Below are 13,304 nucleotides of genomic sequence, written 5' to 3'. Positions count from 1 at the left end.
GGATGAGTAAAGGGGGAAATGCGTCAGCATCCAGCACTCGCAGCATCCTGATTATCATTGGTAATTCACAACAAGAGCGCTTTTTCTCCATGCATGCGCTGCCCACTGCCCCAAGCTCAGTGACGCAACGGTACTCGGCGTGCCGCTCCAATCCAGCCACCCTGTCCAGTGCGCTTTCCCTGTCTCCAAGCGCCATGTAGTAATATACATAATTCAACTCCAGTCCCGCGCAAAACTGCCAGTAACTCTGAACATCTTCTATCTTATGCAAGAGAAACCGGTTCTTCTGCAGAACAATATCCATCATGTACAAGAGACACCTGACGCGCAATCGTCCCATACTAGCTGCTACATCCACGGAGCCAACCGTAGAGAATACATGATTTGCATCCTGCCAATTCATCTGATTGTCTCTTTCCCGAACACCGAACGGCGAACCAATAGGTTTGTTCAGGGTATTCATCAGCCAGTCATCATCCAACGGCGTTGGTACAAGAGCAGCAATTCCCCAAGTACAAGCGCTCCAGTGTGGTATTTGCGCCGCCCCAACCTTCGGCACGGTCCACTGAGAAAAGGCACAACGAACATAAGCCAGGAGCTTTTCAACCGCCACAAACATCTTTTTACATAACTCGCTATAAATGGCCTGATTCATCACAGTATTTTGTGTAAATTGGATGTCAACATCGTCCTCACCACGGGTTGTATTTTCCTTATTCCTTTTCACCCTATCACTGCCGTCTTCCTCGTGAAACAACGGTGTTTCACTCTCTCCGCCTATATTTAAATCTTCCAGAGAGTCAAGTTCAAACAGAAATGGCCTAGACAACAGATAAAGCGACTCTTCGTCCTCGCAGAAGAGTTGTGAGAGTGCATTTTCAACCAACTCGGATGCGTCTTTGATCTTCTTCGTAGCCAAAATAAGGTCAGCCAATGGGGCATTCTCCTGTAGGTTGAGCACGGTATTAAATTGCGTGAGAGTGGAACGCCCGGGAATTGTCCGCCGGGCATAACGGATAAATGATTTGCTCATGGAATCCTCATCTAGGGATAACTCACTCTCTTCCTCGTGCAGCAAGCTCGCATGATCCAATGATGATGATAATAATGAGGAAGTAGAGCTGAAATGAATATCTGCCTCCAGCTCATAGCTGGATGTGTTTATGTCCAGGGTTGGAAGTACTGAAGTCTCTGCACCAATTCCCGTCCTCATTGTCGCCGGTGAAACTCTGTTTGATGATGACTCTTGGAAAGAAGGCGGTATGCAGAGCGCCCGTGCCCTCTGCACCCCAGCACTCACTGATCTGCTTGGCTCCAGAACTTTGACGCTGGCATCCGCCCCGGCACTCACCAGTTTCCCAGCGCTATGGCAATACCGAACGACGCGGACCTCCTGTGAATCACCGGGTGTGAAATGGAGCTGTGTTCCATCATCCCTGCGCCAAAAGTATACACTTCCATCATCGCCACCGGTGCAAACAATACTGTCATCCTCCATGAAGGTGACATTTTTAAAATGCGACCTCACATTCTCTCGCCCATGCAGACGAATAGCGTTTTGAATGGGTATAGAAGGCACATGCCGTCTTCCAATGTGAAAAAGCATAGAGAAGTTATCCAATTCCACATGGTCATCGTTCCCTTCTCCTGGTATGCTGCTGGAGTAAAGGGCATCCAACCATGAAAAGGTATAGACGTCCTCACGATAATAATTTACCGCCATCCAATCACCGCGATCACTAAAAGCAAGCCCACCAATACTGCGGGTTTTATTAGACAAATTTGGAATCGTTAACAAAGCATACGCTCTGTGAAGATTCATACGAATGTCATGTAAATAAATATTCGCTGTATTGGTCCCAGATGCAATAAGAAAGGGCCAACGCTCATGTGACACCAGCGTGTTAACATGTATTACCTCGCCTTCCCGTGGACTTACAGTAAATGGAAACTCATTCATCGAGTAGCGCTCACGGGTGTCAACACGAGCAATGACTCCGTGAGTATATGCAACATATGCCACATCCGGCCACCATGGAGAAGTTACCAAAGAGGTCGCCTTTGAAAACATTCGGCACTTGTGATAGGGATGCCCCGTCTCCAGATCGGTCAGTAGGGTTCGACCATCCAAACCGCATGAAATTACGCGTCTCGTATCACCCGCAAGAAAAGCAGCATACATAATTGCAGCACGATGCATTGTACGGCACGACTGCAGTAACTTCCACTCGGTTGTATTGTAAAGAGAGAGGGTACAATCATCAGAAGCAGACAGCAGTAGCCCCTCCGTTTCATCCAAAACCAGCGAGTTAATCCCAGCCTCGTGCCCAAAGACTTCAACACCAACAGCAAGGGAGCATGTGCGTGACTCACTGCACGTCAACGGGAAAACATCTGGCAAGCGTTGGATCGCCTCACTTTTTGGCTTCAGTTGAATGCATGTGTCCAAGTGACTACCCGCCTTCATCAAATCCAAAGATTCAAAAATGGAGAGGCGCCGAGGTGCCTGCGGCGGCTGCATTTCATTCATGTACGCCATCACGTTGGTATGAGGTTTCAGCGGCTGCATGCGGTACGCCAGTTCCGCATCGTATAACTCCAGGCGGTCTGACAGTCCACAGCGCCACGACGACTTGACGTATTCGATGTATCGACCTCTCTCAGCTGCCATCCTCCTCGCTTCCCTGTTTGTTTGTTTGTTTTCTGTCCCCCCGCCCCAACACTTCCTTCAGTTTAGGGTCCGGTGATTTCCTTCACGCACCTTCTCCAATGGCAGAATGAGACGTGGGAAGAAAGGGAAGTGAAGAGGGGGGGGGGGGGGGAAAAAAATCTCAGAAACATGTACATCGGAACACTCAAGAAGAGCAAAAAAAAAAAAAAAAGAGTTTTTAGAAAGACATGTATTTTAAAATATTGTACTTTCTTTCGTGTATATTTTATGTATAAAAAAAAAAAAAAAGAGAGAGTGAGATGAATCGTTCTATTCCCCACAAGACCAAACATTACGCCCAGTCTCATCAATGCGTGAGCCTTCATGCGTTATGGCAAGTGTGTCACACAACAAATGATAGGCAGCAGTCAAACTCTCTTGTCCCTTCTCCTCCAGTTTTGAGCGCCAACACCGCTCCGCTTCACGATTCCTTTCTTCTTCCATCGCTTCCTCGTCGTGTGTCGTGTCCCGCTTACACAATTTAGACTCCAACGCCTCCACGCGCTTCTTCAGGGTCATCACCTCAACTTTCCGTTGACAAAGCTCTGCCTTTAATTCAGATGTCTGTTGTCTCCAGGAGTTTACGTCACGCAAAGAATTCGTTTGCAGCAGCGCAAGCCGCGTGTTAAACTCCAGAACCACCTCTGAAAGCGCCTCCTCCACTCTTGTGAGACGCGCAAAAAGCAACGGAGAGTCGGAGGCCCCTGAGACATCCTCGTCGCAAAAAGAATGTGTCCTCCATGCAACCAACTCGGGTGGCCCCTGACAACTTAACGGCGGCGGCGGCTTCAATGTCATATTGGGTGAATAACGCTCCTGGTGCGTCGATGTAAGCGGCGCGCAACTTATGAGAAAAGAATCCCCCCGTGCAAGCAGGCGTTTCCGTAGCAGAGCCTGAATCTCCTTAAAAGAGACGGACTCCCTCGCAGTGGGCACCGTCGTTTCATGAACCAAATTCCCTTCAGCAGTCGGCAGCGATGCCTTCTCCTCACACACGATAGGACTTAGTAATGCCCCACAGACATAACAAAAACGTACAGGCTTGACAGACGCGTGGGCACCACCACTTCCCAGGCAAACGGCTGAACGTAAATCACACGCTTCACACCGCATGGATCCCTTTTTCACGTCGCCAACGCCTTAATCATTAGTTTCATGTAAATTTAGCAGTGATAATAATAGAAAACAAGAAAGGGAGAGAAACAGCAGAGCCGCCACAAAAAGCAACAAATAAAACACTCCTCAAAAATTAAACCAAAACAAACAAACAAACACACACATATATATATATATATATTTACATACAGGTAAACATGCATAGAAACAAAAAAAAAAAAAAAAAAGAAGCCCGGAATTGTGATAAAAAAACGTAGTCATTGCAAACGATATAAAAAGGCATTGCAACCGGTCCTCCCCTCGAAAAGCATACGTGTAACAAACCGTTTAAAAAAAAAAAAAAACAGCAAGTAACAGAAAGAGAAAAAAAAAAAAGTAGAAAAACATAAAACACATTGGTAAGGATAAGTCATTTTGCCCTTTTATTTTTCCCCCCCCCTCTCTCTGTTGTGCTGTCTCCGCTATAGAGTGTAATTTGTTTCTATAAGGCGATAAGCAAATGAAGCCAATTAACGTAATTGCATTCAATTTTGTCTTCACTCATCCTCATTTAATATTCCCTCCGTGAGCTCATCTAGACGCCGTCGGTACATATCCGCTACGTCCCCTCTTTGCAAATCCCGCGGAGATCTTGACAAACCCTCCACGGTATCACTGGCACATCCGCTACTGCCGTTTTCTTCTCCATGACGTTCATGCGCTGCATCCGCGGTCAACCTTTCCTCGCTTTTGATGTGTAGTATAAGCTCCATGTTGGCAATGACAACCTCCATTGCCTCCGTCTTCACCTCATCGCGGGTACGCACCTCAAACAAAAGATTATTAGCGCTAAGACATGACCCAAAACGTCGTCGTAGTAGGCCCCACTCATGCTGCGTTATAGACATGGCAAGATTCAGCATTGTCATCATGAAAAAAAGAATAAATAACATCGTCATGAAGTTCGCCAAAACGGTCACAATCAGATACACGGACCCCTCAGCATCCTCAATGGCAGGGAGGATGGCGTCACCAAACATCACAAAATAAAGTGCCACGAGAGAGAAACCCATGTCGGAAAACTCCCCATTGGAATGAGGTCCAAAAACAATACAAAAGAAAAGAGCAAATCCAAAAAAGATAGGCGCAACACTCATTGCAAAGCCAAGTAACCTTGGAATAACACGTCGCATCGCTCGTACCGCAAAGTACATCTGTGGGAAGTAACGAATATACGAGAGAAGATTTACTGAAAGAAGTAACCCCGTTAAACCCAAAAAGATACTCTCCAACGTGTCGCAAAACTCCGGAGTAGAAATGCCCCAGAGTCTCACAGATGTTGTAAAAACGTACGCCACTCCAAGCGTATCGGCAACAATTGCAATATAATGCCAAGATTCCCCCCTTGAGGTTTGTAAATGCTCCCGCCAGGCATCGTAGAAATCCGTGTAAACAGTCTCCGGCACCAAAGAACCGGCTCTCGGCACGTGTTTTACCTTCCTTGTAACCGGCTTTCTTGACCGCGGAGAACGCCTATAAAGAATGGGCGATGCATGGGAAGTCGTGGAGTCGCCCTGTGCCCCCAGTGAAGCATTCGAGCCTGTTGAATATGCCACAGCATGCGTGGAAAACTCACTACTTCTTTCCTGTGGAAGAGGTACCAAGGAATCTTCTTCCCGTAAAGTTGGTTGCGGCACCGCAACGCGTTTCCGAGAAGTCGCTATACGCCTCAGTGCACGATACCTCAAAACAATGTCAAACACCGCAAGTAGTAGTAACGCCACGGAAAAAAAGAATCGTGGATGCGCAAATGGGCAGATACGTCTCGTTTTCACTGAAATCATAAACTCCACCTCCACGAGGCCTCCGGCGTGAAAGGAAAATACCTTTTCAATGACCCAGTGATAAATAACGGTCTCGAACCCGCTGGTTGCCTCCTGACGATTAAAAAAAGTATCAGTCAAATGCCGAATCGATGCCTTTAATCGAATCCTATAAACATTGTCCATCAACGGAAAAACAAAGCCGTCATTCTCGCCATCTGTGCCATGACTCGTACCATTTTCACTCGTATCAGGGGCTTCACGGCACGGGCGATAGTACAGACCAGTGATTTCATCATATCGAGGAGCACACACCGACTCCACGTATTTATCCCTATCCGAGTGAGCAGCCCTATGGTCACGGTTGTCAGTTGAGCTTCCCTCCCTGTCATCGGAAAAAGGGCCCAGGGGATCCTTCTCTGTCAATTGAACCGAAAAGTGTCGCAGTGGTGAGGGGCCTCTGTACTCCCGCTGCGAGTAAAGATACGCATCCACCTCCATGGATACCGGCAACACACACATAAGATTCACTAAATCACCTGCATCATCAAGATCGTGGACGTTCCCATGTACGATAGCCTCAAAGCAATCCGAACCTTCTGGTGTCTCACTTTCCATCAGCCGCCGCAGAGCCGCAGCTCCATCCTCTGACACTACATAATAGTAATAGTGTAACTCACTCACGGAGATGTTTGCCAGAGCGTAGTACACCTTGACAAACTCCTTAATATCTTTCAACACGTCTTCACGTTTGTGTAAATACACCGTTGGGCGAAACTTAATATTCCCCTTGTCCTTCCCAATATAGTCGTTTCCTACAAAAGAATGAAGCACGGCTTTGCGCTGCTCTTCGTTCGCAATATTCTCCGGCGCGTGAAACATAACAGCAATCAAAATGAGAAATAGTAGCATAAGACAATTCACGACTAATTTAAACGGAAAGTTACCGTCACGCAGCAGTTTCCGGATCGGATCTGTAAAAAAGTCCTCATTTATCAGCCGGTGATGCTCACTTTTGCATCCTCGTGTGTTGAAATCATGATGCCGAGAAAACAACGCGAGAAATGCCTGCGTTTTCCCTCCGTTCGCTTGCGAAGGCGGTGGCGGTGGCGGTGGCGGCTCCCGTGGCGGCCCATGGCAGGGTCCACTGGAGGCCACATCCGCATTTTGAAGTACCACGCCCCCATTTTCCGTCATCTCTCTTGTCACGGGCGTGTTGCCGAAAGGAAACCGCGCGTGCCGCAGATGTTGGCTGAAATCGCCGTGCATTTCCACCCCGATTTGTCCCCCTTCACACGTGGGAACCCACACACACCAACAAAAAAAAAAAAAAAAACGACTGAATCAACCAGACTACTACCCTGAACACACACACACACAGAGAGAGAGAGAGAGAAAAAGAAAAAAGAAAATAAAGCAGAAGAAAAAAAAAAGAAAGGAAAAGAAATGAAAACAAAGTCCAGGAGAAAAAAAAAGTTTGATTTCCCATTTTGCCCACACCACTCTTCCACATCACCATCGCAGGGGTGCGTACATTATATACATGTATATCGTTCATGTGGGCTAACCGAACAGCCTCTTCACAATATCCTTCTCGGCCTTCAAGTGCAGTCCAAATTCTGCTAAGCGGTAACTCTCGAGCAGATGCGCCTTGGAAAAATAAAGATAATGTGAAAGATTCCGCTCCTCCCGCACATCGAAAAAATAATCCGTCACCTCATTAAGGTCAAATGAAGCTTCAGAGTCATCCGTCGTACGTGTACGAACAGCCGTGTGCAATGCCTCTGGTCGCCGCCTCCAATACACCGGCCAACTCTCCTCACCACCACACCGTCCTCCGCTTAATCGCCACTTATCGTGAAGAGAACGTTGCGGGTAGCGTCCATTAGCAAAAAACTCGCACAAACAACTCATACCGTAACGGCAAATGGCCGTGTTAAAACTTGTCGAAAGTTCAGGACTTAGATGTATCAAACGACGGCATTGATCGGCCGTAATGGAGTAATTTGGCGGTCTATGAGTTCGGCCGCGAAAGCGATGAATTTCAACAGGGGTCTCATGCAGGTAAAAAATACGACGAAGAGAAATGTTATTTATGACGTTTGTAAAGTTTTTAGGCACCAAAGAAACAAAACGATATTGATGCCTCTCCTCAAAAGAACCAAAAGATGTGGTATTCCCGTCATGAACAAGCTTGCTAAACCTCAAACTTTGCTTAAACAGAGTTAAAGAAGAATTTACATTCCATAACGTGCCTCGACCTCTTAAAAACGCGATGGCCCGCTCCATTAAAGAAGCAAAACGCCCCAAATGGATACGAACATTGTAGTCGGGCATGTAGTTTCGCAGACCATGCAAAGGTTTCTGAATCGATGCCTCGGAAAGTGGAATCTCATTATACCACGTGACGCGCACCCATGGAATGGCCGGAGGAAACCAGTCGATATTTCCACCAGTGTTGAATCGTGGATCAACACGAATAAGATCTGGACGTGACCACCATGTGTCCGGATGTGACATGTTTCGTTGGTGAAGGTGTGGCGAATGGTACACAAGAGGAATCGCCACAAACACGGATCCGGGGTTCATTAAAAAAAAGACGGTTGCCAATGTACCCTCATTACAAACAAAAATATCCGTCGCCAACATCATCTCCACTTGTTCCTTCGCACCGCGGCCCACAGGAGTCTCCAGAAAAAACTCCACCCCACCAAATCTTTCTCGGAGAGACCGAAGAAGTTCCTTCTCATTTAAAATGCCACGGTTATCTTCTTTATGGCATATGGATACACGCGGCGGACGCAGTGAATTAGGCGATGAATAATTTCTTCGGTAAGGACGCTGCTCCGCCCCAGTGTGGCGTATAATGTAGTCTCGAAAAGAGTACCACAGTGAAGGAGATCCACTGGCCGAATATGACGGTGTTACCCAACTCCAACTTTTTGTTCCTGTGCCCGCGAGAAGTCCACGGTACACACCCGAAGGCAGTGCCACGTCATATATAGCCGGTCGACGAGAAAAAAATGCAAACGCCTTATTGGAATTTGGAAGCCTATCTTTTGAAAAGTATCTGAAAGAAGTAACGATAAGCTGCACGTCTGGTAGAGCCTCTGAGAGAAACTTCATCTCAGAGGGGAATATATGCGCAAATGCTCGCTGAATTTCCATGGAACCCCAAAAAAAACCAAACAGATCACATAGAAGAGTGTGAGCAAAATTCCACGGCGACGCAGTTGGAAGAAAGTACGCCACCAACGTATTATGGTAGGGTGCAGAGGCCTCTTCGTGTCGCCTCAATTTCCCTCCCTTCGCCTCATCACGGGGACGTGGACCCAAAACAACTACTGGAGAGTAAACAAAGGCCCAGTACGATTTCCGTCGAAAAGAGTTTAGCCCAGTACGGGGAAGCTCCAGCGGTCTCGAACCCAACGACACCGGTGGTAGCCGTAACTTCCCCTTTGCCAGAAGTCGACGGTAGGACGATATGTTCCGCACATAAAAGAAAAATTTATTCCTCTTCTTGTCAAAGTACACAAATTTGTAAAGGCATGTACGATTATAAATGGGGTAGTAATAAATATCGGCGGATCCCATCATATCATCCTCCTTCAAACTTGCATTGTGTGTCTTGTCCGGCAAAAACATGCCATTCAACACGATATCCACACGCCCCGCATCCATTTCGCCGCCGTCACTACTTCGTGGCCCGTCCGGGTGAAAAGAAGGCGCCACACTGGCACGGCGTGGGTCGTTAAATTGATGTCCCACACAATACATCGAAGAGTAGGTGTCAAGCTCCTCCATGTCCGCGCGGGGACGAGCAGCCGTACGTTGCCTACCAACCGCCCTGTCATTGTACCGAAAACGAACAGCGATAAGATCAACAACCAAAACCCAGATAAAAAAAACAGCCGCGATAAAAAACATTACACGGCGTAAAGAACGCCCGCTCACAGGCCGACATCTGCGCATTCACTTTGAGCTCACTGAAAATAGCACAAAAAAAAAGCAAACGACGGAAGAAACGGGCACGTGCCTATCCTCCTTTTTCTGTGCTTTGCGTAAATTTCTCTACCGCCACATAATAAAATTCAAAGAGAAAAAATAATAATAAATAAATAAATAAATAAGCTGTGTGTATATCATGCAACGCTCACGTCGGCAGCTAAAATTAACGTTGTTCTCATTCTTCTTCTTCCTTTTCTTTCTCCACAAAACATTCTGATCCAAGGCGCATCTCTACCACACGCACACACGTATACACACAGACAGAAATAAGCGATCCACATTCCCGTCCATGTGTAATCGTCCTTGTTTTCCTTTTTTTCTCATTCCGATGGAATAAAAATAAAACAGCAAAGAGAGCAGCTCCACACGTAATTGTGCTCGTTATGGATTTTCGAGCCTCTTTCCTTCCCATTAATTTCACGGTTTGTTCCTTTTCGCCTCGTCCTTCCTGCTGAGGAGGGAAGTAGGGGTGGTGGTGGCAAAGACGCACTGTGTCCTCTCCGCACACAGCAGCGTGAGGAAACAACGCACATTTCACAAGTGTTTCCAATGCAGGGTAAATAAAACTGAGTGAAGGCAACGGCAGCTTCTTTTTTCTTTTTTTTTTTTTCGTTCCTCCCTCCACTATCCTTCGTGCATCCTTTCTGTGGGCTGACGGTGCACGCAACCCACTCCTCACCAATGTATGCCTCTTCCTTCTCTTACCATTGTTGCCACCCACCTACGTCCCATTCAAACAAACAACATGTGCATCCCCCGCAGGACACGCACACTAAACATTGAACCCCTCGGCACCGTAAAGAAAAGCTGCCGTTCTTTAAGCGCATGTCCTCTTAAATAAAATTCCCTCCATCAATGAGTTCGTCTCACTGACATCTTTGTCCACACATTCATTTGTGATATCTACACACGTGTCTGTACTCCGCCTTGTCGTTGCCCCCTCCTCCCCCCAAAAAAAAGCACACACGCCGGTTTTCCCTTACACGGAGACGGCATCCCATGCAAAAACAAAACGGGACAGAACCCCGCATGGAACCACTCCCAACGGCCTCATCGACGGTCACTTCTTCCGCCTGTGGCGGTTTTTGCATCGCTCAATGCCGCGCTTAAGAGGGCGTCGTCGAGCAGCTCCGCCTCCGAAAAGAACTTCTCAATAAAATCATCAAGTGAGATGCCTTCATTCGAAGGTGCCTTTGCCTTCACGCCCCCCTTGGCGGAACATGTGGGTTCGTTCAACGGCGCTACAATCTCGGTGGCATACAACGATATCCGACGCGGCGATTGCACCGGGCACGGTGGTGAAACATCATTCACAACGGCAGCGCAGAGTTTCTTTTTAGGCGCACCACTCATGTGAGAAACACCCTCATGCAATGGCCATTTTCGTAACGGCACTCTTACTTGTGCCTCCCACCAGGGAAACACAAACCGCAGCAGGATGCCAAGGCAAACACTGACAAACGTTGCGCCGAGTAGTTCCGAGATGACGCATATAAGTGAGGCCGACACAAGGCTGCTCTCATCTATTGCCTGAAAGAAAGCCAACTCAAACCCCATCCCTGTGGACAAAAAATAAAATTAAATTAAAAAAAAAGAAAAAGCGCCAATTCATTATAAATTGAAACAACACGCACATAAAAAATAAAATATACTAAAAAATAAATAATAAAAATAAAAATAAATAAAAAAAAGAGAAACTCTCAAAACACACTAAAAGGAAGCAGCACCAAAATAAAGAAAGAAAAAAGTGATGAGGCAGAAAAATCGCACATATACAAAAAAAAAAAAAAAAAAGGTAATATAAACATATATAAAGATACGAAGAGAATAAACAAACAAAGACCTCTGAAGTTGTAATGATAAATACCTCCCCCCCCTCCCGCACACACACACACACAGAGAGAGACACGTGTGAAATAATAATAACAACAAAACACATGAGTTTTTTTTTTTTTTAACATAGAGGGAAATCCGTAAATATAAACAAAGTTATTGGTTTGTTTGCTTGCTTGCTTCTCTGTTTGTTTGTTTCCTTTTCTTTTATTTTATTTTTTGTTGTTGGTTTTTGTTTTTTGTTTTTTTCTTCGGGAGGGAAGGGGGAAAGGGGGAAGAGAAGGAGTGGTATTGGAGACAATTTATCTCCACAGGCTCTCCCTCTCTCTCAGCCACACACGCAGAGGGCACACGCACACACACACACACACACACGTACATGCATATATTGGCAAATGGGCGTAACTACGCGGGGGACGTGTATTTTCCTCCCGCATCTCCGGCGGTGTGTTTGGCTAAAAAAATTCCTCCTTTTCTCCTCCTCGTTTATATTTTCTTCATTTTTCCTCCTCCTCCTCCTCCTCCTCGGGTGTTGTTATTTTTTTATTTATTTTTATTATTTTTATTTTTATTTTTATTACCGACCAAAAATAAAAGTACACAAAAATACAACGCAGCCCAAACGGGCCCCAAAAGAAAAAAAAAAAAAAAAAAACCAAAAGTAACACACCACCAGAGAAAAATAAATATATAGAAAGAGAAAGAGAGAAGGAAAGAACAAGAGACATATATAATATTATATAATATTAAGTGGAAGAAGAAAGCACCAACAAAAAAAAAAAAAAAAAAAAAGAATGTCAGTACTGCCCTGCCAAGACGTCCCCACACACTCACAGGGCGTCGGTCACAGCATCCGCCCATCCACCACCACTGGAACGGCACAACACACATAAAAATGACCGCAGGCAAATAAAAATAACCCGGTGTGTGCATGAGAGCCACAATGAAGCCTCTCTCTCTCTCTCTCTCTCGTTCTTCAAGGAGAGAGAGCCACAAATGCACGGCGAGAAAACAACAACAAGAACAACATCAACAAAAGGAAGTGCACATATCACCCATGAAAAAAATCTATAGGAATCATAAAAGAAGAAAAGAAAAGAAAAAAAGAGAGAATAATGGTAAAAAAGAAAAAAAGAGAAACCCCCTCACACACACACACACACAAAGTGCACTGCTTACTGGCACTTCAAAAAGATGATGATAAAAAAAAAAAAAAGAACACCAAACAACTACAAATATGCACCATAATAAGTGGGCACTGTACATTGCATACATCTAACAAATATAATAGCCACAACAGTACATATTTCCCGCTTCCTTTTTGTTGTTGTTGTTGTTGCCGTTTCTGCTTTCCATCGCTCACCACGCAAACAAAAAAAAAACAAACAAAAAAGAAAAACGCACAAATAATAACAGCTCTATATGCACAAGTGTATATGTATATATATATATATGTATATGTAGATATAGATATATCCATGCGTACAGGGAAACAGCTGCCCAATGCATGCACATATGACCGGTGAATAAGAAACGGAAAAATAAACACGAAGCAGGGGTATTGACGCGGTTGTAAATAAAGCAGCATGTCCTCTCATCAAATCACAAAAAAAAAAAAAAAGGGGGGGGTGGGGTGGGGGTGAAGGGTGGCCTTTTCAGTTAATTACTTCGCATGGCAGCGAGAATTTTAAAAAATGAAAAAAAGTAATTATTGATGAAAGGCGACAGCGACACAAAAAAAAAAAAGAGGGAGCTGCACGCAATTAACACTCCAACAGCAAAAACCCCACACTTATCTAAAAATAATAAATAAAAAAATTTTCACTTATTTTTTT

At 45.5% G+C, this 13,304-nt stretch overlaps 5 protein-coding genes across 5 annotated transcripts, besides 20 other annotated features; all 5 read right to left on the bottom strand.

Annotated features, from left to right (window-relative positions):
• Tc00.1047053503735.49 (hypothetical protein, conserved) lies at positions 1-2,671 on the bottom strand (the record flags this gene model as incomplete). Its single annotated transcript, XM_802424.1, has 1 exon — positions 1-2,671. A coding segment is annotated over one exon (2,671 nt), but the record flags the coding sequence as incomplete, so codon positions are not given.
• Positions 1-13,304: a sequence feature (heterozygous, non-Esmeraldo-like haplotype).
• Positions 2,931-2,959: a sequence feature (AT_rich).
• Positions 2,981-3,823, bottom strand: Tc00.1047053503735.40 (uncharacterized protein; the record flags this gene model as incomplete). Its single annotated transcript, XM_802423.1, has 1 exon — positions 2,981-3,823. One exon carries the CDS (start codon positions 3,821-3,823, stop codon positions 2,981-2,983), a length of 843 nt encoding a protein of 280 aa, XP_807516.1.
• Positions 3,970-4,036: a microsatellite.
• Positions 4,156-4,210: a sequence feature (T-rich).
• Tc00.1047053503735.30 (hypothetical protein, conserved) lies at positions 4,363-6,897 on the bottom strand (the record flags this gene model as incomplete). Its single annotated transcript, XM_802422.1, has 1 exon — positions 4,363-6,897. The coding sequence occupies one exon, from the start codon at positions 6,895-6,897 to the stop codon at positions 4,363-4,365; it is 2,535 nt and encodes an 844-aa protein (XP_807515.1).
• Positions 7,020-7,085: a sequence feature (T-rich).
• Positions 7,192-9,600, bottom strand: Tc00.1047053503735.20 (uncharacterized protein; the record flags this gene model as incomplete). The annotated part of the gene is made up of 1 exon (XM_802421.1): positions 7,192-9,600. The coding sequence occupies one exon, from the start codon at positions 9,598-9,600 to the stop codon at positions 7,192-7,194; it is 2,409 nt and encodes an 802-aa protein (XP_807514.1).
• Positions 9,738-9,758: a microsatellite.
• Tc00.1047053503735.10 (hypothetical protein, conserved) lies at positions 10,687-11,193 on the bottom strand (the record flags this gene model as incomplete). The annotated part of the gene is made up of 1 exon (XM_802420.1): positions 10,687-11,193. One exon carries the CDS (start codon positions 11,191-11,193, stop codon positions 10,687-10,689), a length of 507 nt encoding a protein of 168 aa, XP_807513.1.
• Positions 11,204-11,230: a sequence feature (AT_rich).
• Positions 11,291-11,326: a microsatellite.
• Positions 11,632-11,667: a microsatellite.
• Positions 11,670-11,721: a sequence feature (A-rich).
• Positions 11,818-11,849: a microsatellite.
• Positions 11,974-11,996: a microsatellite.
• Positions 12,005-12,048: a sequence feature (A-rich).
• Positions 12,101-12,124: a microsatellite.
• Positions 12,196-12,219: a sequence feature (AT_rich).
• Positions 12,241-12,264: a microsatellite.
• Positions 12,420-12,440: a microsatellite.
• Positions 12,551-12,609: a sequence feature (T-rich).
• Positions 12,903-12,945: a microsatellite.
• Positions 13,267-13,291: a sequence feature (AT_rich).

Source organism: Trypanosoma cruzi, genomic scaffold (genome assembly GCF_000209065.1).
Source record: "Trypanosoma cruzi strain CL Brener 1047053516293 genomic scaffold, whole genome shotgun sequence".
NCBI classification, from domain to species: domain Eukaryota; phylum Euglenozoa; class Kinetoplastea; order Trypanosomatida; family Trypanosomatidae; genus Trypanosoma; species Trypanosoma cruzi.
The sequence above is the reverse complement of the archived record's forward strand: the minus strand, read 5'-3'. Positions and strand labels throughout refer to the sequence as shown.